Here is a 22,301-nt window from a genome sequence, read left to right as displayed (position 1 = left end):
GAACCTTGCAATATTTACTTCTTTTGCAGAATTCAGACCTACCTTCAGTCAACAAAGCCAATTATTGACTTATATGAAGAAATGGGGAAAGTCAAGAAAATAGATGCTTCTAAATCTGTTGATGAAGTAAGTGTTCCTAGCCCGTCTTTAAAAAAATATGTCAAATAAAAATGTGATTATTTGTTTTGGGGTAAGCAGGAAAAAAAGAAATACTATCACAGATTAGTTAGTTTTTCAAGACACTGGAAGCCGGGCATGGTGACTCATGCCTGTAATCCCAGCACAGGTGTTCAAGACCAGCCTGGGCAACATACTGGGACTCTGTCTCTTAAAAAAAAAAAGAAGACACTGGAGACTAAATGAAAAATTAGGGCTTTTTTCCTTTCTGAGTAAAACCCAAAATGAGATTTATAACTTCAAACTTGTTCTTTATGAGAAATGGGTGGTTTATGAATTCTAAATTTGCTCCCAAGCACTAGAAAACTGGTATTTTAAGAAATGTGAGTTGGATCACATGAATGGCAAGTCATCTAGCTCAAGAGTTCCAGGCTTCTTTCTTCTTCCACAGAACAAATAGCACCACAGGTGAAGGTTTCCATGACTTATCACTTCTCTTTTTTTTTTCATAGTGATCTCTAAATTGTGGTTTGCAAGCCCAACAAAATTTCTAGTGTCTCTTAAGGAACCTAACCTCCCTTTCCCCGATTCCCTGAATCTTCATCCTCTTATAGTCATAAGATAAAAAAGAAAGGCCCAGGGGAAGAAAGGCCCAGGGGAAGAAGTTTCAGGGAATCTTTTTTAATCCCTTTAATTGACACTTTGTATAGAGGTGAGGTAACACATGAGAAAACTGTGTTTTAGAATCAGAACTAAGAAGATAAGCCACTTCAGTTTATATTTTATCAAATTATTGGTAGCCTCTCAAGAATATTTTGTCCTAAAAGCACTAATTGAATGTAATATAGTCATAATTTTATATGTATTATTTATATAATATTACTGTCTAAAGTAAAATAGATGAAACTGAGTATGTGATTCAGAAAAATGATTCATTTTGAAAATTAATGTAAATTTGAGTTTTGTGTGTGTGACCCTGTTTGGAGATGGAGTCTTTCTTTTTTATTTTATTTTATTTATATATATTTTTTGAGACAATGTCTCACTCTGTTGCCCAGGCTGGAGTGCAATGGTGTGATCTCAGCTCACTGCAACCTCCGTCTCCTGGGTTCAAGTAATTCTCCTGCCTCAGCCTCCTGAGTAGCTGGGATTACAGTTGCCCGCCACCACACCTGGCTGATTTTTGTATTTTTAGTAGAGACGGGTTTTGCCATGTTGGCCAGGCTGGTCTTGAACTCCTGAACTCAAGTGATCTGCTCGCCTCGACCTCCCAAAGTGCTGGGATTACAGATGTGAGCCACCACGCTCGGCCAAATTTGATTATTTTTAATAAGAACTTAGCTGTATGGTATTTTAACAGTACCTGCTTTTAAAATTATCATCTTTTTCCTTTACAGGTTTTTGATGAAGTTGTGCAGATTTTTGACAAGGAAGGCTAATTCTAAACCTGAAAGCATCCTTGAAATCATGCTTGAATATTGCTTTGATAGCTGCTATCATGACCCCTTTTTAAGGCAATTTAAATCTTTCATAACTACATCTCAATTCGTGGCTGGAAAGTACATGGTAAAACAAAGTAAATTTTTTATGTTCTTTTTTTTGGTCACAGGAGTAGACAGTGAATTCAGGTTTAACTTCATCTTAGTTATGGTGCTCACTAAACAAAGAAGGGTATCAGCTAGTTTTTTTTAAATTCAAAAAGAATATCCCTTTTATAGTTTGTGCCTTCTGTGAGCAAAACTTTTTAGTACGCGTATATATCCCTCTAGTAATCACAACATTTTAGGATTTAGGGATACCCGCTTCCTCTTTTTCTTGCAAGTTTTAAATTTCCAACCTTAAGTGAATTTGTGGACCAAATTTCAAAGGAACTTTTTGTGTAGTCAGTTCTTGCACAATGTGTTTGGTAAACAAACTCAAAATGGATTCTTAGCAGCATTTTAGTGTTTATCAAATAACTGACCATTTGCTATAGAAAGATGAGAAAACTTAAGCTTTGTTTTACTACAACTTGTACAAAGTTGTATGACAGGGCATATTCTTTGCTTCCAAGATTTGGGTTGGGGGCACTAGGGGTTCAGAGCCTGGCAGAATTGTCAGCTTTAGTCTGACATAATCTAAGGGTATGGGGCAAGGATCACATCTAATGCTTGTGTTCCTTATACTCTGTTATATAGTGTTATTCATGATTCAGCTGATCTTAACAAAATTCCTAGCAGTGGAACCTTGAAATGCATGTGGCTAGATTTATGCTAAAATGATTCAGTTAGCATTTTAGTAACACTTCAAAGGTTTTTTTTGTTTGTTTTCTAGACTTAATAAAAGGTTAGGATTAATTAGAAGAATCAATCTAGTTAAATTTCCCATTTGTATTTTATTTTCTTGAATATTTTTTTCGTAGTTATTTGTTTAAAAAGATTTAAAAATCATTGCACTTTGGTCAGAAAAATAATAAATATATCTTATAAATGTTTGATTCCCTTCCTTGCTATTTTTATTCAGTAGATTTTTGTTTGGCATCATGTTGAAGCACCGAAAGATAAATGATTTTTAAAAGGCTATAGAGTCCAAAGGAATATTCTTTTACATCAATTCTTCCTTTAAAAATCTCTGAGAAATTTGTTTTCGCCTTACTTTTTTTTCCTCTGTCACAATGCTAAGTGGTATCCAAGGTTCTTAATGTGAGATTTAAAATCTTAAAATGTTTCTTATTTTCAGCACTTACATCATTTGGTACACAGGGTCAAATAGGGCAAATAATTTTGTCTTTGTATAATTAGATTTGATATTTAAAGTCACTGGAAATAGTGAGGACAAGTTAATGGATGTTTTTATATTTTAATAGAATCATTTATTTCTATGTGTTATGAAATTCACTTAATGATAAATTTTTCAACATACTTGCCATTAGAAAACAAAGTATTGCTAAGTACTATAACATATTGGCCACTAAAATTCATATTGAGATTATCTTGGTTTCTTGGAAGAGATAGGAATGAGTTCTTATCTCATGTTGCAGGCCAGCAAATACAGAGGTGGTTTAATCAAACAGCTCTAGTATGAAGCAAGAGTAAAGACTAAGGTTTCAAGAGCATTCCTACTCACATAAGTGAAGAAATCTGTCAGATAGGAATCTAAATATTTATAGTGAGATTGTGAAAGCAACCTTAAAGTTTTGAAGAAGACTGATGAGACTAGGTGCTTTGCTTCCGTTCATCAGATATCTTTCTGTGGCATTTGAGAACAGAAACCAAGAAACATGGTAATTACTAAATTATGAGGCTTTGCTTTTTGTTTGCTTTTAAGTAGAAAAACATGTTGGCAACATTGAGTTTTGGAGTTGATTGAGATAATCTGACTTAACTAGTTTTGTCATTCCATTTGTTAAAGATACAGTCACCAAGAATTTTTTGAGTTTTTTGAAAGACCCCAATTTAAGCCTTGCTTATTTTTAAAAACTAAGTTATTTCCATTCAGTGATGTTGGATGTATATGAATTATTTAGTAAATCTCAATAAATTTTGTGCTGTGGCCTTTGCTATTTGTTGGTTCAGATTTCTGTTCTCTAAGCATATTGAAGATCAAGAAGTATCCTATTTAACATGTGGGTCCTCACACTACAAAGGCAGGGTTCAGGACTGTCGATGCAAAGAATCAAACTCTGTAAAATATTTGAAGAGATTTATTCTAAGCCAAATATGAGTGATGAGTGGCTTGTGACACAGCCCTTATTAGGAGATCCTGAGAACATGTGCATACAGTGGTCGGTGTGCAGCTTGGTTTTATACATTTTAGGGAGACATGAGACATCAGACAGTACATGTAAGATGTATACATGGTTCAGTCCAGAAAGGTGGGACAAATGGAAGCAGGTGTAGGGAAAGCTTCCAAGCCTTAGGCAGATTTAAAGATTTTCTGATTGGCAATTGGTTGAAAGAGTTACTATAAATAGAAAGGAATGTCTAGGTTGATACAAGGTTTGTTGGAGACCAAGGTTTTATCATGCAGATGAAGCCTTCAGGTAGCAGGCTTCAGAGAAAATAGACTGTAAATGCTTATTTTATTAAGAGTGTGTTCTATCAGTAATTTCAAAAGGGAGGAGAGGTATAATGAGGCATGTCTGGCTCTCCCCATCATGGCCTGAAACTAGTTTTTCAGATGAACTCTGGAATGCCCTGGGCCTAGAGGAAGGGTCCATTCAGATGGTTGTGGAGGCACTTAGAAATTTATTTTTGCTTTACAGGATCCAGGAAAATTTTTCATCCTGTTTTTGTGTTTTGGCTTAAGCAGAAAGCATGATTTTATCCCATTCCTTCAAGAAGTAATCTCCACTGAGACAAGTAGTCTATTTCATTACCTACTAGCAGCATCAATCACTTATCTCTTTTGGGGGAAGATGACAGTAAGCAATGTATATCAGGATGTGGGCTTTTTGTGGACTTTTGGCTTTACTCTTGTAATTTAAGTGGTTCACAAACATTCCAGTGGTCCCTGGAGATAATAGTGGCTGCAAGTACTGGTCAGCATCTTCTCCCTGGAGGTTTGGTTGTCATCTTCAAACACATACTAATTGCACAAGCAAATAGTGCTACAAACACTTTCTGGCCGGGCGCGGTGGCTCATGCCTGTAATCCCAGTACTTTGGGAGGCCGAGGCGGGTGGATCACGAGGTCAGGAGTTTGAGACCAGCCTGACCAATATGGTGAAACCCTGTCTCTACTAAAAATACAAAAAAGTAGCTGGGCATGGTGGTGGGTGCCTGTAGTCCCAGCTACTCGGGAGGCTGAGGCAGGAGAATGGCGTGAACCCGTGAGTGGAGCTTGCAGTGAGCTGAGATTGCGCCACTGCACGCCAGCCTGGGGGACAGAGCGAGACTCCGTCTCAAACAAACAAAAAAAACAAAACAAAAAAATATATTTTCTGCCTTCCAGGAGGTTTTGTTTTTGTTTTTTGTTTTTCTAAAACATTTTGGTATAGATAGACCTTCTAATGTCTTCTGTTGGTTAACTTTAATCATTCTTATATATTCTATTTCAGTTCTCCCTAGCCCACCTGTATGCTTCAGCTAAATTAAGTATGCGTTAATTGTAAACATTTATTTTTAATGAAAGAAAGGAAGCTCATTTATTTTGTACCAAAGAGAAAGGAAAACAATGGTCCTAATCACTTACTCCTTTATTTCCTCATCCCTGAGGCCAGTGCTAATACTCTCTTGGATTCAGGTATGCTTTTCTTTGGCTGGGTGTAGTTACTGTGTTTGTGATGTTACTCTTGGACCTCAGATAAGCCTGGAAGGTCACCATCTTTCCTGTTGTGCAGAGGCTGATGGACAAAGTTGAATTTCTGGCTGCCGCCATATACCTGATGTCAACCGTACCATATCTAGATTATCACTCAGGCTCACACCTTTATGGGAACGCCTTTATGGGAGTTCATCAGAGCAGAACCTGCTTCTCTTAGGTTACTCTTCTTCAATCAATGAGGCTTTTCCTTCACGACTTTGTACTCCTGAAATAAAGAGGGTAAGAGAAGAGGTTTTAATTATTTTGTTTTATTTAGGGAGACAAGGGTAATATATCAGAACATTTCTCTAGGTGAGGTTCTTTCAGCTACAGAATATAATTTTTTATTTATGATACATTTCGAAGTAACTGTATGCGACTTGTGAACACTGGCCTTTGACACCATCCAAAGGAAAAGCATCTACAGAGACAGGTTACCAGATACTTTCCCACATGCCAGCCCTAATGTTAGATAAGCACAGATACACTCTAAGAATTGCCTTCCACACAATGAAATCAAGCAGTTAAGCAGCATACCACATATGCATCCTCATTTAATTGAAGAACCACATATTAAAAGAGAAAGTAAAATCTTAAAAAAGCCATGAATGTGAGCTTTGGGTATGTTCTTACACTACTATTTTGAAGGCTTTCTGGAAGATATGTACTCTCAGTAGCTATTTCTATGACATTAGAAAAAAAAATGATATGTGTTCTCAAGATGAGCTTCCAAGAAAAACCCTGAACTGACTTAAGTTTCCTTGCTAATGTCTAAGACTTTGCAGCCCTTTGAGGACTGTGGGTTGAACTGGTCTTCTTATAGCTGCTTGGCTCCAAGAACTTCCAGAAGGGAAAGACAATGAATAGGTTCATTAGTTGGTACTTAAAAGGACAAAGCTGTGTGCGTGGCTCACCCTAAGTTGTTTATTAGTTTTATCAAGAAGGATTTTCACAAATGGCTCCAAAACAGCTGCCAACACTTGGCCAGTCTAGTAGGTATGATTGTGAAGAGACTGCATCAAAATGTCCTTGACAAAATGTCACATTGTTTTCTTTTTAATTAACCAGGTGCACAATAAGCACTACCATTGTTCTATCCTCAACTGGGATAATAGTCAAGTGATACATTATTTACATGATTTGGAGGGGAAAAATGCTGAAGTTTAAAGACTCATTTTTTAGGGGCTGGGTGTGGTGGCTCACGCCTGTAATCCCAGCACTTTGGAAGGCCGAGGCCCGCAGATCACTTGAGGTCAGGAGTTTGAGACCAGCCTGGCCAACATGGTGAAACCCCGTCTCTACTAAAAATACATAAAATTAGCCGGGCATGGTGGCGTGCACCTGTAGTCCCAGCTACTCAGGAGGCTGAGGCAGGAGAATCACTTGAGCCTGGGAGGTGGAGGTTGCAGTGAGCTGAGATCATGCCACTGCAATCCAGATCAGGCCAGTGTTCCAAGTCGCATAATAAATAAATAAATAAAGACTAATTTTTGATTAGTCTTTAAACATTAAACTGAACAAGTTGAAACAGCTACATCAAAATCCCCCTGGTTCCAAAATAACTGTCAGAATGTCTATGTTATATTCAGTATCAAAGATGATTGAGCAGAGACTGTATCTATATTCCTTCCTTCCTTTCTCAGTTTAAGGCCTTTACTTAGGTCTGGATAAGTGCTGTCTGGGGAAAGAAGGTAATTCCTGGACTTGCAGCTGCTGCTACTGTTTGCAAATGGAAATTCTGAAATGCAGGGGATGTGATGGGATGAGAGTAAAACCATTTGTATAGAGAAGCAGGATTTTGTTCCATCTAGTTCTACTTTATACATGATGCTTCTTTTTTATTGTTCTTTTCTTTTTTCTTTTCCTTTTTTTTTTTTTTTTTAATGGTAGCCGTGGAGGAGGAGACACACAGCTCAGCCACCAGCCACAGGGGACATGATGGTTCTTGCTGGAACCTTTTTATTCTGTGAATAATCACTCCCACAAAACACTGTGTCTTAATCTGTTCAAAAGTCTTCAGGTTCACAGACCACACTCGCACTTCTCTCCACGAGTATTTTGTTGATGAAAATGGGATTAAGGAATGTGATTTCCTTAACACCATCTATCTTCATTTATCTTTAACTTGTGGTTTCAGTAATTTTGTGGCTATTTCTGAGTTTTGTTTATGTATTTGACTTAAGAAAGTAGCTGTTTATAGTCAGCAGCTAAATCATTGTTTTATATGACACAGAATATGGCTAGTTGGTGAAATAATAGCTAGGTACACATAGAAGGTATTACCACAGTCTGTAATCACATTCATGCAAGGGTCTGTCATTTTAATTTAGCTAACTGGTCACCAGCAAGCCAATTTTCAGAGACGCTGACCCCTGTGACTGGAATCAGATTTGTTGCAGGTAGTCCACATCTTCCTTAGGCCATGCGACTGTCACTGGACCAAGGGATGACAATAGCACCAAAATAATCACATTACAAAATTTGGCTGGCCATTCATTCAAAATACGTTTGGAGACATTGGGGATACAACAGTCAGTTAATATGCAACCACTACCCTCAACAGGCTTACTAGATAAGCTCAAATCCAGTGGTTTCTTAGCTGATTGTGTTTGTGTATAGTGCTTTTAATGCTGGCAAACTTTTTTACCTCTATGATTTTGTTTTCTTTTCCCAGCAATTCTGAGGCAGGTTGGAATGGTGATTTTCCTGTTTCAAGGATGATTAAACTGAGGCCCAGAGAGTTCAAGTCAATTGCCACAATCTTTATGCTAGAGAGTGGTGGGTTTGGAACTAGAACCCAGACCTCTGGGCCTTAAAGATCTGCCTCCCAGGCCGGGCGCGGTGTCTCATGCCTGTAATCCCAGCACTTTGGGAGGCTGAAGAGAGCAGATCACCTGAGGTCAGGAGTTTGAGACCAGCCTGGCCAACATGGTGAAACCCCATCTCTACTAAAAATAGAAAAATTAGCTGGGCATGGTGGTGTGCACCTGTAATCTCAGCTACTTGGGAGGCTGAGGCAGGAGAATTGGTTGAACCTGGGAGGTGGAGGTTGCAGTGAGCCAAGATTGCGCCACTGCACTCCTACCTGAGAGCGAGACTCTGTCTCAAAAAAAAAGATCTGCCTCCTGTCTAGTAGCCCCTGCTGCCTATCTGTAATAAGGCAGCGTGACCTCTAATACCCCCCGTGCTTCCCATCACTAGTCTATTACTCTTGTTTATTTTCTCAGTGCATATATCACCATGTGAAGTTACTTTTACTTACTGTTGATTTCCCCTCTAGATTTTAAGTGCCAGAAGAGCACTTACCTTGTTTATTTCTGTTTTCCAATACCTAGACCAGTGCCTGCACATAGTAGGCACTCAATATTTGTTGAAAAAATAAACTGAAAAGGAAAGATATTTTTGGCAGTAGCTGTAGCTACAAGTTATATCACTGAATTTTGGATCCCAGTAGAGTCTGCGTGTGACCTCCTTAGGATTCTATTTTCGTTCCCCCTGAAGATTGGGAGCTGATAATCGTAAAGTACTGGGACCCCATCAGCTTCCCTCTGTTTTCAGTACACAACTCATGAAAAGACTTACAATGTGACTATCTTGGAGAAAAAAAAGAAAGGGATAAGAAAACAATGTTTGGGCGAAAAATCTCACCCACCCATCCATAGTTCAATCTATGTTGATAGATTTTTTTACCTATTGTACCTCTGTTTCACTATTAATATGTTAAGACATGGGAAATCTCTGCTTTCTGAAGGCTTTTGACAGTTTTTGTTCACGCCACAGATTTGAAACGACTTAATATAAATTTCTACTTGAAGCCTTATAAGATTATAGTACATCCTAAGCACTTTAACACCTATTTATTAAATTCGAAAAGAATGAAGTTAGATGCTTTTAGCCTGCCTTCTCCTCTGTAGCTGTGTGTTGTGGTTCTTAATCAATGGAGTCTTTGAATGGGAAAGAGATTTCAGAGGTCTTAGTTGGATTTCTCTATTGTCTTAATAACCTGACACAGAGTAGATAAATAAATGTTTGTATATTGAAAGAAGGAAAGTGTCCTCTTCAAAGCCCTTGAGACAGTTAGGAGCAGAACTAGGCGTAGAACCCAGTTCTCCTTTCTCCCAGCTCTTACTCCTCAACACCAACATGCTTTTGTTTTTTTTTTGCTTTTTTTTTAAAAAAAAAAAAAACGACAGGGTCTGACTCTGTTGCCCGACTGCAACCTCTGCCCTTGATCAGGCTCAAGCAACCCTCCCACCTCAGCTTTCCGAGTAGCTGGGACTACATGCATGCACCCCCACGCCCAGCAAATTTAAAAAAAATTTTTATAGAGACATGTTGCCCAGGCTGGTCTCGAACTCCTGAACTCAAGTGATCTGCCTGCCTTGGCCTCCCAAAATGTTGGGATTACAGGTGTGAGCCACAGAGCCACTGTGTCCAGCCACTAACATGCTTTTACCTCAGTCATTCCTAACAAACACTTGGAAAAGCAAAGTAGTATCCTGTGATACTCCAGAACCACTATGTTACTATGTACCAGGATTTCATTCAGTATGCTGAGCATTTGTTGAATGTCTTTTAAACCATATTTAAAACAAGAACCAATGCCTCAGGCCCTGCCCCCAGAAATTCTAATTTAATTACTTATTTTATTTTATTTTATTTTTGAGACAGAGTCTCACTCTGTCATTCAGGCTGGAGTACAGTGGTGCAGTCTTGGTTCACTGCAACCTCTGCCTCTCAGGTTCAAGTGATTCTGCCTCAGCCTCCCAAGTAGCTGGGACTATAGGCACGTGCCACCACACCCAGATAATTTTTGTATTTTTAGTAGAGGTGGGGTTTCACCATGTTGGCCAGGCTGGTCTCAAACTCCTGACTTCAAGTGATCCCCCCGCCTTTGCCTCCCAAAGTGCTGGGATTGGAGGCATGAACCACCACACCTGGCCTTCTATTTATTTATTTATTTAGAGCCAGAGTCTCGCTCTGTTGCCAGGCTGGAGTGTAGTGGCGCGATCTTGGCTCACTGCAACCTCTGCCTCCTGGGTTCAAGCGATTCTCCTGCCTCAGCCTCCCGAGTAGCTGCGACTATAGGCGTGTGGCCCCACGCCCAGCTAATTTTTGTATTTTTAGTAGAGACGGGCTTCACCATGTTGGCCAGGATGGTCTCAATCTCTTGACCTCATGATCCGCCTCCCAAAGTGCTGGGATTATAGGCGTGAGCCACGCTCCCGGCCTGCACTTCTTTTATGTGTAAAGTGATACCGATATTGATACTTTGAGAACCACCATAGTAAACAAAGTGATCAGAGCAGATAATGAAAACTCACGGCCTTGTATCTTTGTGGGCAAGGGATCAAGTCTTGGTCTTTTTGATGCATTCGCTCATAAGTTCAACTTGGTCTTTTTGACGCATTCGCTCGTAAGTTCATCGCAGCACTATTCACAATAGCAAGACATGGAATCAAGTCAGGTGCCCTTCAGCAGTGGACTGGATAAAGAAAATGTGGTACATATACACCCTGGAATACTATGCAGCCATAAAGAAAACCCAAAAGTATGCCCTTTGCAGCAACATGGATACAGCTGGATGCCATTATCTTAAGCGAATTAATACAGGAACAGAAAAGTAAATACATGTTCTCACTTAAAAGTGGGAGCTAAGCATTGGCTACACATGGACACAAAGATGGGAACAATAGACACTGGGGGCTGCAAAAGAGTGAGAGGCAAGGAAAAACTACCTATTGGGAATTATGCTCACTACCTGGGTGACAGGATCAATTGTACCCCAAACCTCAGCATCATGCAATATAACCATTAACAGACCTGCACATGTATTCCCTGAATCTAAAATAAAAGTTGGAAAAAAAAAAAGTCTTGGTCTTTTTATCCACAGTGTCTAGCACAGAGTAGGTACTTAGTGTTGATGAATTGACAGTTGGTGACAAACCATAGTGAAAGCTCACAAATTAAACAGCTGCTTAGTCTGCTGCCATTCCTGAGCTCACAGAGTGAGAGGGAAGTACTGCAACAGTATCACAAATGCTCTCCCACTAAGGGAGCTGTCACATGGATGGCACTTTGGCATAGTGGGCTTTCTATAATCTTACTTAGCAGCTGCCACTGTTTTAAAAGGCGAGGAGAGGCCAGGCACGGTGGCGCATGTCTGTAATCCCAGCACTTTGAGAGGCCGAGGCGGGTGGATCACTTGAGGTCAGGAGTTTGAGACCAACCTGGCCAACATGGTGAAACCCCGTCTCTCCTAAAAATACAAAACATTAACTAGGCATGGTGACTCGTTCCTGTAGTCCCAGCTACTTAGGAGGCTGAGGCAGGAGAATTGCTTGAACCCGGGAGGTGGAAGCTGCAGTGAGCCAAGATTACACCACTGTACTCCAGCCTGGTGACAGAGTGAGACTCCATATCAAAAACAAAAACAAAATGGTGAGGAGAGGCCAGGGGACTACCACCACTGTCTACAATCCTCTGAAGGGAGATGGAGTAGATGTATTCAACGTGGGCTTGAGGACAGAGCTAGGGCAGTGGAAACAACATAAGGAAGACCGTCTAAGGTCAGAGCCACCCAACACTGAATTGGAGCGCCTGAGGATGTGATCACCATCCCTGGAAGTGTGCACGCAGGCCCTGGATGCTTATTTGGCAGGATGCTTTAGTCTCACTCTGGAGATTCTGTGGTTTGGGGATCATCTTCTTCAAGTAGGTATCTAAGTCTGAAGTCCACCCGGAATTCCAGGCATACTCTCTGACACATAAGAGTTCCCTGTATATACAAGTGGGGAGGAAAGGGTAAGGGGCATCATGAGGATCTGTGCCTTACCATAAGAACCCAAATGCTGAGAAGTTTCCCTAAGCCTCTGTTTCCGCCTCCCACCCCCTCCGTGGGTGTTCTCCCCAGTGCCTGGGATAAGTGCTTAACCAAGTTTACTGGCATTAATGCTGTTGGTAGGCAGGAGGTGCCCAGTTTGCATTGGAAAAGAGAAACAGCAGTAGCAAAAAGATAGCAGTGAGGGACAGGAGAGACCCACTTAGCTGGAGGGGGTGAGGGCCCCTGCACCAAATAATGGGAGATAGGAGTATGTAAAGATAAAGCGATAAACCTTTCATAACAGGTAAAGGAAGGTGAATTTTATCCAGTGTCTGTTTAGCTGAGTCCAGACTAGAAAGCTGGGCTGGATGAGTCAGTTTGACAAGGGCTTTTTAGATTTAGGAGGCTGCTCCGTTTTCCTCTTCCTCCTCTTCACTGTAAGCTGTCCCTTGAGCTGTATTCTGAAACCCTTAATGGTTTTTCCATCTCACTAGGGACAGTTTGCAAACCCTCTCTGGCTTGGCCAGGGTTGGGGCTGGGCACTAGACGAGCTGGGAGAGGAGGTGGCTCCCAGCAATAAGCAACCCACAGAATTGTGTCTGTTATTTAAGAAAAGTTTCTGGGTTTTCGGCTAATTGCAAAAATACATAATGGATGCTTTTCGCATCTGCTAGTTATTCTGGAACAGGCCTGCATCCAAGAGCAAACTTTAAACAAACAATAAGATTATGGAGCTTAACTATTTCAATGTGTAACAGAAAGCCAAGCCCCATACACTTAAATTAGCACACATGCACTCAGACACAAGCACACGAGAGATCGCATCTGCACAAACACACACATACAGATGCATGTTTTGGCATTAGTGCATTTAAATGCATACTTACATGCTAGCACCTAGTACATACATGCATGCACAACTTGCACATGTGCACAGTCACCAGCACCAATACACACATTCTCAGACACACAAATGAACATGCATATACTCATACACAAGTATACACCAACGCATTTGGGCAACAAGACACACAGCCTCAGGCACAGATGCATTTACACAAATCATTCTTACTGCAATGAGAGATAGTCCGGGGTAGGTATGTGTGTCCTCCCAGTGCAGAGTTAAGTGAAGCAGTCCATCAGCTGGGCACTGGCTGTCCGGGTGTTACCAGGTGTAGTTATCAGTATGGCCACCAAGAGGCGCCCAGGATCCATCCTGCATCCACCTTTCATGGCTTCTGCCAGCTGGTCAATTGTTTCTGTACCCACAAGCCTGCATCTCCCTGTTCTGGATCCCTGCACAGAACTAGGAGACTCCTTGATCCCAGCCCCAACCTTCCAGGATCCACTGTGCTCATTCTCATCCTTTCCCTGTCGCACACTACCAAAACAACCACAAGTCCCATCCCTCCTCCCTCCTAGCAGAACGCATGCTTCAGAACTCCCTGCTTGTCCTGTGGCTGCTCCATGGAGAAATGGATCTGTCAGGTCTTGATCATGATGTGACTTCTACCTGGAACTTTTTCCACAGGAGCAGCTGTCAAAATCTCACCTATTTTTCAGTCTATGTCAGAATCTCCCAGTGCAAGACTGCCAGAGTCAAGAATACATGTTCAAGTAATTCAGTGAATGAATTAATGCCCCACTCTAATACCTGACTCTGGCTTCCCCATTAACCCCAGCTGGAGAGGTCTCTCACCTTCTAGCACCTGCCTCCTGGCTTGTGTGTGTGTGTGTGTGTGTATTTCAGTAAAACAAATGCCAGGCTGGGTGCAGTGGCTCACGCCTGTAATCCCAGTTACTTGGAAGGCTGAGGAAGGAGAATCTCTTGAACCTGGGAGGTGGAGGTTGCAGCGAGCTGAGATCGTGCCACTGCACTCCAGCCTGGGCAACAGAGAGAGACTATCTTAAAAAAAAAAAAAAAAATCCCCCCCACCGCGCCCCCCCCCTCCAATACCAGCTTGAAAACACAAGCTAGAGGCAGACTCAAGATGTCATGAAGTCAACCCCTTCCAGCATCCCTGACAGGTAGCTACCCTAGCAACAGATAACTCACCCCTCCCTGAGCAGCCCTCTTCACTGCATAGCTCAGACTTCCAGAAAGTTCCGCTGTGTTCTTCCACATTCTCAGAGCTCTTTCATCATGACAGGGGCTGAGGCAACGTCTGATAATGCAGTAGGAGAATAAGTGCAAAGTGCAGGGGAGGGCGTGCAAACTTTCCAGAGAAGTGGGGCAGGGAATTGGGATCAATTACAGAGGGAGTACGAGTATGAAAACGATCATTACAGCTGCTGTTTAGTGAATGTTTCCTGTGCTCATGACTGCAAATCCTTACAGAGGGAAAGTTCTCATCCAGGTCTGCCTGTCTGTGCTCATGACTGCAAATCCTTACAGAGGGAAAGCTCTCATCCAGGTCTGCCTGTCTGTGCTCATGACTGCAAATCCTTACAGAGGGAAAGTTCTCATCCAGGTCTGCCTGTCTGTGCTCATGACTGCAAATCCTTACAGAGGGAAAGCTCTCATCCAGGTCTGCCTGTCTGTGTTCATGACTGCAAATCCTTACAGAGGGAAAGTTCTCATCCAGGTCTGCCTGTCTGTGCTCATGACTGCAAATCCTTACAGAGGGAAAGCTCTCATCCAGGTCTGCCTGTCTGTGCTCATGACTGCAAATCCTTACAGAGGGAAAGTTCTCATCCAGGTCTGCCTGTCTGTGCTCATGACTGCAAATCCTTACAGAGGGAAAGCTCTCATCCAGGTCTGCCTGTCTGTGCTCATGACTGCAGATCCTTACAGAGGGAAAGTTCTCATCCAGGTCTGCCTGTCTGTGCTCATGACTGCAGATCCTTACAGAGGGAAAGTTCTCATCCAGGTCTGCCTGTCTGTGCTCATGACTGCAGATCCTTACAGAGGGAAAGTTCTCATCCAGGTCTGCCTGTCTGTGCTCATGACTGCAGATCCTTACAGAGGGAAAGTTCTCATCCAGGTCTGCCTGTCTGTGCTCATGACTGCAAATCCTTACAGAGGGAAAGCTCTCATCCAGGTCTGCCTGTCTGCAGTCTAGTCTAAAACACCTCTTGGAACATAAACAGAGTAAGAGTTTTGGGAGCAGACGGGTAGGGGGACAGCCAAGTGTATTAATTTTCTTTTGCTACATAATAAATCACCGTTAACTTAGTGACTTAAAACAACATCCATTGCCGGGTGCGGTGGCTCACGCCTGTTATCCCAGCACACTGGGAGGCTGAGGCAGGTGAATCACAAGGTCAGGAGATCGAGACCATCCTGGCTAATGTGATGAAACCCTGTCTCTGCTAAAAATACAAAAAAAATAGCTGGGCATGGTGGCACGTCCCTGTAGTCCCAGCTACTTGGGAGGCTGAGGGAGGAGAATGGCTTGAACCCAGGAGGCAGAGGTTGCAGTGAGCCGAGATCGTGGCACTGCACTCCAGCCTGGGCGACAGAGCAAGACTGTCTCAAAAAAAAAAAGAAAAACCACCATCCATTTTATTACCTCACAGTTCTGTAGGTCAGAAGTCTGTGCAGGCTTGACTGGGTTTTCTGCCCACAGTATCACAAGTCTGAAATCAAAGCTTCAGCTGGGCCTGGCTCTCATTCAGAGGCCCTGGGAAAGAATCACTTCCAAGCTCATTCACATTGTTGGCAGAATCCATTTCCCAGCAAGTCCCCATTACCTTGGTCACTGCTGGCCATGGGGTGGCCTTGGTACTAGAGGCTGCTCTAGGGTCCCTTCCACGTGCACTCTCCACTTTCGAGATAGAGTCCTCCTCATGCTTTGAACTTCTGACTTCTTTTCTGTCACCAGCTGGACAAAACTCTGCTTTTAAAGGGCTCACATGATTATCTTAGGCCCACCTGGTTAATCTCCCTATCTTAAGTCAACTGGTTAGTAACCTCAATTGCATCTACAAAATTCTTGCCATGTAATGTAACATATTCCACAGAAGAGCTAATTATCCAAGGGTGAAGGTCATTGGGGCAGGCAGAGTTCTATGATGTCCCTAGTGACCCTCACCCTTGTACAGTGCCCTCCCCTTTGAGTGTGTGTTGAACCTGTAAGGTTATGTTATGCTATGTGGCAAAAGATAGATTAACTGGGTGGGCCCAATCAAATCCCATGGGTTCATTAAAAGTGAGTTTTCTCTGGCTGGTAAGAGAAAAGGAAGTGAGAATCAAGGCATGAGAAGTACTTGACCTGCCGTTACTTGCTTTGAAGGTAGCGGGGGCATGTGCAAGGAAGGGAGAATGGCTTCTAGGAGCTCCCCTCACCCCCGGCCGACAGCAAGGAAATGAGGACCTCAGTTCCACAGCTGGAAGGAACATTCTGCCAACAGTGTGAATGAGGCTGAAAGAGCTTCTAGATGACAGCCCAGCCCTGCTGATGTCTTTTTTTTTTTTTTTTTTTTTTTTAGACGGAGTCTTGCTCTGTCACCCAGGCTGGAGTGCACTGGCACGATCTCGGCTCACTGTAACCTCCCCCTCCCGGGTTCAGGCGATTCTCCTGCCTCAGCCTCCCAAGTAGCTGGGATTACAGGTGCACGCCACCATGCTTGGCTCATTTTTGTACTTTTAGTAGAGACAGGGTTTCACCATGTTGGCCAGGCTGGTCTTGAACTCCTGACCTCAAGTGATCCGCCAGCCTCGGCCTCCCAAAGTCCTGGGTTTACAGATGTGAGCCACTGCGCCCAGCCCCCACTGACATCTTGATTCAGACGTTGTAATACTGTGAGCAGAGAGCCCAGTCAGTTGCACCGCCCAGATATATGAACTAGAGGACTGTGAGGTAATAAACGGGATTGCTTTAAGCTGCTCTTTGTGGTAATTTGTTATGCAGCAATAGAAAACTATTATGCCGGGCAAACCGCACATCATTTGCCTGACCTAGGCCATCTCTTATTATCTACCTACATCTTCCTTTTTTCCTCCTCCTCCTATTCCTCTATTTAAACAATAGTTTTATCTGAATATTACTCATCCACAAAAAGGCTGATTCTGACACATGCTACAACACAGATGAACCTTGAAGACATTATGCTACATAAAATAAGCTAAGCCAGTCACAAAAATACAAATACTGTATGATTCCAAATATATGAGTAATCAGATTCATAGAGACGGAAAGCAGAATGGTGGTTGCCAGGGGCTGGGAGGACTGGGGAATGGGAGTATTGTTTAATGGGTCTGGAGTTTCAGTTTGGGAAGATGAAAAAGGTTCTGGAGATGAATGGTGGTAATGCTTGCATAACAACATGAATGTACTTAATGCCATTGAATTGTACAATTAAAAATGGTTAAATGGGCTGAGTGTGGTGGCTCACGCCTGTAATCCCAACACTTTGGGAGGCCAAGGCGGGTGGATCACTTGGTGTCAGGAGTTCAAGACCAACCTGGTCAACTTGGTGAAACCCCATCTCTACTAAAAATACAAAAATTATCCAGGTGTGGTGGCGCATGCTTGTAATCCCAGCTACTTGGGAGCGTGAGGCAGGAGGATCACTTGAACCTGGGAGGGGGAGGTTGTAGGGAGCTGAAATGGTGCCATTGCACTCCAGCCTGGGCAATAGAGCAAGACTTCATCTCAAAAAAAAAAAAGTTAAATGGTGAATTTTGTGTTACGTTTATTTTACCACAATAAAAACAATTTTTAAAATAGTCTCATCAAAGTAATGCATATCATTGTTAAAAAGCAACAGGCTCCATCTGCCTGACACCTTCTATGACGTAAAAGACTTCAGACTCAGCCATTTCTTCTAAGACTTGCCCCTATATATGTATTATGCTTCTCTTGCCTTTTTTTCTTAATGTAGGCAGAATAAATGGTAAAGATTTCAAAGAGTGAAAATGATGTCTTCATTCAACCCCCATTCTCTTTGTCCACAAGCCCCCCTCAAAAAAGCAATGCCAAGTTTCCTGTATATTTTTCCCCTAGGTACACAATGCATAAAATAAGCATATTCTATACATATATACATAGCTTCTTTCTCTTTCTCTTCTTTCTTTCTTTCTCTTTCTCTTTCTTTTTTTTTTTTTTGAGACGGAGTCTCGCTGTCTCCCAGGCTGGAGTGCAGGGGCGCAATCTTGGCTCACTGCAAGCTCCGCCTCCTAGGTTCTCGCCATTCTCCTGCCTCAGCCTCTCCAGTAGCTGGGACTACAGGCGCCCGCCACCACGCCTGGCTAATTTTTTGTATTTTTAGTAGAGATGGGGTTCCATCATGTTAGCCAGGATCGTCTTGATCTCCTGATCTCGTGATCCGCTTGCCTCGGCCTCCCAAAGTGCTGGGATTCCAGGCATGAGCCACCACCCCCGGCTGGCTTAAACCTTTAGGATATTATTTGTTTACTTAACAAGAAGTCCTTCTAGGGATGGTGCAGTAACTTAGAGATAACAGGGACCACAACTCTTTCCATCTTACTATATCATTATCCCAAGGATATAGGCATGGCAGATTGTACTTACCCAATATAATACTTGGACACAACAATATCTCCCATGCCACTTGTTCTTCCACAGTGTGACCTTGTCATTCCCTCATCAACAGGTACAGTCTAATTCTCTTTCCTTTGAATCTGGGCTAGCCTTAGTGACTAGCTTAACCAATAGAAGGTGGAGGAAATGACATTTTGAACTTTCAACGTTAGGTCATAAGTCTTGCAGCATCTGTCTGGGCTTCTTAAAAGTCTCAGTCTTAAAACACTTGCCTTTGAAAACCAGCTGCCATGCTGTGAGACACCTGAGCCATAAGGCGGTGCCCTGGTCAAGAGCTCTGGATGAATTCCTAGGGGATATCCAGCATCAACTGCCAGCAATGTGGGTGAGCCATCTTGCACATCCAGCCCAGTAGAGTCTTTAAATGAGTCTTGGTCAGGCTGCAAGAACATGACAGCCCTCATGTAGGACCCGTCCAGTTGAGCCCAGTCAACCCACAGAACAGTGAAAGATAATAATAAATCGTTTTAAGGTACCAAATTTGGTACCTTAAATTTGGGGGTGATTTGTAAAGCAGTAATAGATAATTAAAACAATTGGCTTTCTTCTTCTAGCCTGTTGCCTCAAGTTACAAGATGGCTGCTTCAGCTCCAAGCATCATTTCTTTTTTTTCTTTCTTTTTTGAGACAGAGTCTCACTCTGTTGCCCAGGCTGGAGTGCAGTGGCACAATCTCTGCTCACTGCAACCTCCGCCTCCCAGGTTCAAGTGATTCTCCTATCTCAGCTTCCCAAGTAGCTGGGACTACAGGCACCTGCCACCACACCCGGCTAATTTTGTATTTTTAGTAGAGATGGGGTTTCACCGTGTTGATCAGGCTGGTCTTGAATGCCTGACCTCAGGTGATCCACCTGTCTCGGCCTCCCAAAGTGCTGGGATTACAAGCATAAGCCACTGCACCTGGCCTCCAAGCATCACTTCAAACAACCATATCTAAAAGCAGAAGTGAGTACAGAGCAAAGGCTTTCTCCTTGAGTGACTTTAAGAGGGAGGAAAATCTTAACCCAGAAGTCCCCCAGTATTATCTCTGCATATCTCATTGGCCAGAATTGGGCTGTACCCTCTCCTAACCAAGAGAGAAATGGGCAAAGGAAAAGGAAGAGGGAAATGATTGTTGGGTGGACAACCAACGGTGTCTGCCATACTTGTTGGTGTGGTGACTCTAGGAGAAAAAAGAGTTAGGTGTGAAAATGATCCAAGGCTAAAGAAGGAGGCTTCCCTACTTCCAGAAGCAAAGCTGCCTCAGTGGCAACAAGCCTATTGAAAGCTCCTTCTTTAGATAGACAGCATGGTGTGCTGACTAGAGTTCTGCTCTGGGAGGCAGAACCTGGCTCTAGTGTGGTATAATATTGCTGAGTCAGTTTCCCATTCTGTGCCTCAGTTTCCTCATCTGCACAATGAACGGATTCCTTCTAATTCCTTCAGGTTAGGAGAGGCCAGGGCAGAAGGGAGGTGCTGGATGCTTAGCTTGTGTGTAGGCAGTGAATGGTCCAAGTCAAGCTCAGCAGAGCCTGCCTCTAGCCACAGATGCTAGGATTTGCCAAACAAACCCTAATCACTTAATGAGAAATGAAAATGGTGGCTGATTCCTCCACTTAATTACCCCTTTGAAAACAACACACAGGAGATTTATAGTAATCACCATAATCGCCTCATAAAAACCCAAGAGTTTGAAGACGGACACGCCTCATTTCTGGGAGGAATTAGAGGCAAAAATCAAGGCAAGGAATTTCTGGCCTGCCTTGGCCTTGGTTCCCTGGAATCCAGAACTCTGGCCACAGAGTGCCCGCTACCCTGGATAGCCTCCTGGTCCCAGCCAAATATTGTTTCTAATGCTCCACAGCCAAGGTGTCCTTGCAGGCCTGCTTCCTGGGTCTCCTCTGTCATTATGTACCAAGAAGACTCACAACTCTGAAGGTCAGGTGGAGGTCCTTTAGCAGGAGACAGGAACATCTCTGAGTTCTATCACTTACAAAATCTGAACTAAAAGACTGGAGGGGAAGTTGGGGGACACAGGCTATTCCTAGCTGTGGAAAGCCATAGCTCATAGGTTTTCCTGAGGCCATCCAGTCCTGACTTGTATATCTTCCATGATGAGGAGTTTAGATCTCCTGGGACATTTACTGAGATACACGGACAGCTAGAAGATTCACACTCTGCTCAGCAGAAATCTGTCCTCTTTCAGCTCCTTATAACTAGACTCAGATCACTGGGCATCAAGGTTGTAAGTGTCCTCTGGGTTTATCTTCCCTCCATAGCAATTTCTTTCTTTCTTTCCTCTCACTCTCCTATGTGCAATTCATTCATTTATTCAAAACTATTAAATACCTAATGTGCATCAGAGACTATCAATTATATTTTTTTCCATTTTTTAAAAGAGATGGGGTCTCATTCTGTCACCCAGGCTGAGTGCGGTGGCATGATCATAGTTCACTGCAGCCTTGAACCCCTAAGCTCAAGCGATCCTCCTGCCTCAGTCTCTCATGCCCCGCTAATTTTTAAATTCTTTGTAGAGATGGGGTTTCACTATGTTGCCCAGGCTGTTCCTAAGCTCAAGCACTCCTCCAGCGTCAGCCTCCCAAAGTGCTGGGATTACAGGCGTGAGCCACTGTACCCAGCTTGACTATCAATTCTTAACACAGTAGGCAGAATGATCCTTTGAAAACCTAAACCAGATCATGTTACTCCTCTGTCACTCTCCAGTGCCTTCCCAAATCAGAGTAAAGGCATAACCCTTACAGTGCCCCGCAGGACTTTCATGTCCTGCCCTTTGCTCACTCTGCTCAAGCCACACGGGTCTCCTTGCTGTTCCTGGAAAACACCAGATCCTCTCCCACCTCCAAACCTTAGTACTAGCCCACTGTATTCCCACTGCCTGGAATGCTTTTTGTGTGTATCTACATGGCTCCCTCTCTAACCTCTTCCAAAGCCCTTCCTGACTTTCCTACATAAAATTGGACCCCCTCCTTCTCTAGTATACTCTCCTGCTTTATTTCTGTCCATATTGCTTATGACCATCCAAAACAATACACTGCAAAATTTGCTTATTTATCTTGCTTAATGTCTATTTCTCTCTTCTAGGGGTCAAACTCCAGAGGGCAGGGATTTTCTGTCTTCTCTCTCTCTCTCTGTTGTATCCCAAACACCTAGCACAGTGTCTGTCACATAGTGGGCAATAAATGTTTGTTCAGTGAATGAACTAATGGGGATAGAGCAATGAAATATATAAAGCCCACGCCCTCAAGGAACTTATGGTCTGACAGTAGAAGCAGACATCAGACAGTCACCCACAGGACTGAGCAACTGAATGATGCATGTTGATAAATGCTAGGTAGGGAAGTAGCAGGTGTAATGACAGTGGTCTGACTGTAGCCAGGAACACTGTTGTGAGTTACTCTGAAGAGCTGTTTGTGAGAGGATTGGAGTTTAGGGTGATGAGGGTTTGGAGCCACAAAGCTCTGGGAGGAAAAGATGCTGGAGAAGCTCAGATTGTGACTTCTAGGCCCTTTAAAGGTGATGGGACTCCAGGCAGAGGGCAACCATCTGCAAACGGGGTCAAGTGCCCACTGTGCCAC

General features: G+C 42.9%; 1 protein-coding gene and 1 long non-coding RNA gene across 3 annotated transcripts in view; one reads left to right on the top strand and one right to left on the bottom strand.

Annotated features, from left to right (window-relative positions):
• CMPK1 (cytidine/uridine monophosphate kinase 1) overlaps window positions 1-3,658 on the top strand; it is a 46,044-nt gene extending 42,386 nt beyond the window's left edge. For both annotated transcript variants that reach the window (XM_002810857.6, XM_054535093.2), the window contains 2 exons: window positions 30-126; window positions 1,515-3,658. In XM_002810857.6, the coding sequence (XP_002810903.1) occupies window positions 30-126; window positions 1,515-1,556 (139 nt within the window). In that variant the 3' untranslated portion in view covers window positions 1,557-3,658. The remainder of the gene's footprint in view (window positions 1-29; window positions 127-1,514) is intronic.
• A 1,311-nt stretch (window positions 3,659-4,969) lies between these two features.
• LOC129050984 (uncharacterized) overlaps window positions 4,970-22,301 on the bottom strand; it is a 30,307-nt gene continuing 12,975 nt past the window's right edge. The window contains exon 4 of the long non-coding RNA XR_008514914.2: window positions 4,970-5,625. This is a non-coding gene — a long non-coding RNA (uncharacterized LOC129050984). The remainder of the gene's footprint in view (window positions 5,626-22,301) is intronic.

The sequence above is a fragment of the Pongo abelii genome, chromosome 1, assembly GCF_028885655.2.
Source record: "Pongo abelii isolate AG06213 chromosome 1, NHGRI_mPonAbe1-v2.0_pri, whole genome shotgun sequence".
In the NCBI taxonomy this organism is placed as follows: Eukaryota; Metazoa; Chordata; class Mammalia; order Primates; family Hominidae; genus Pongo; species Pongo abelii.
The sequence above is the reverse complement of the archived record's forward strand: the minus strand, read 5'-3'. Positions and strand labels throughout refer to the sequence as shown.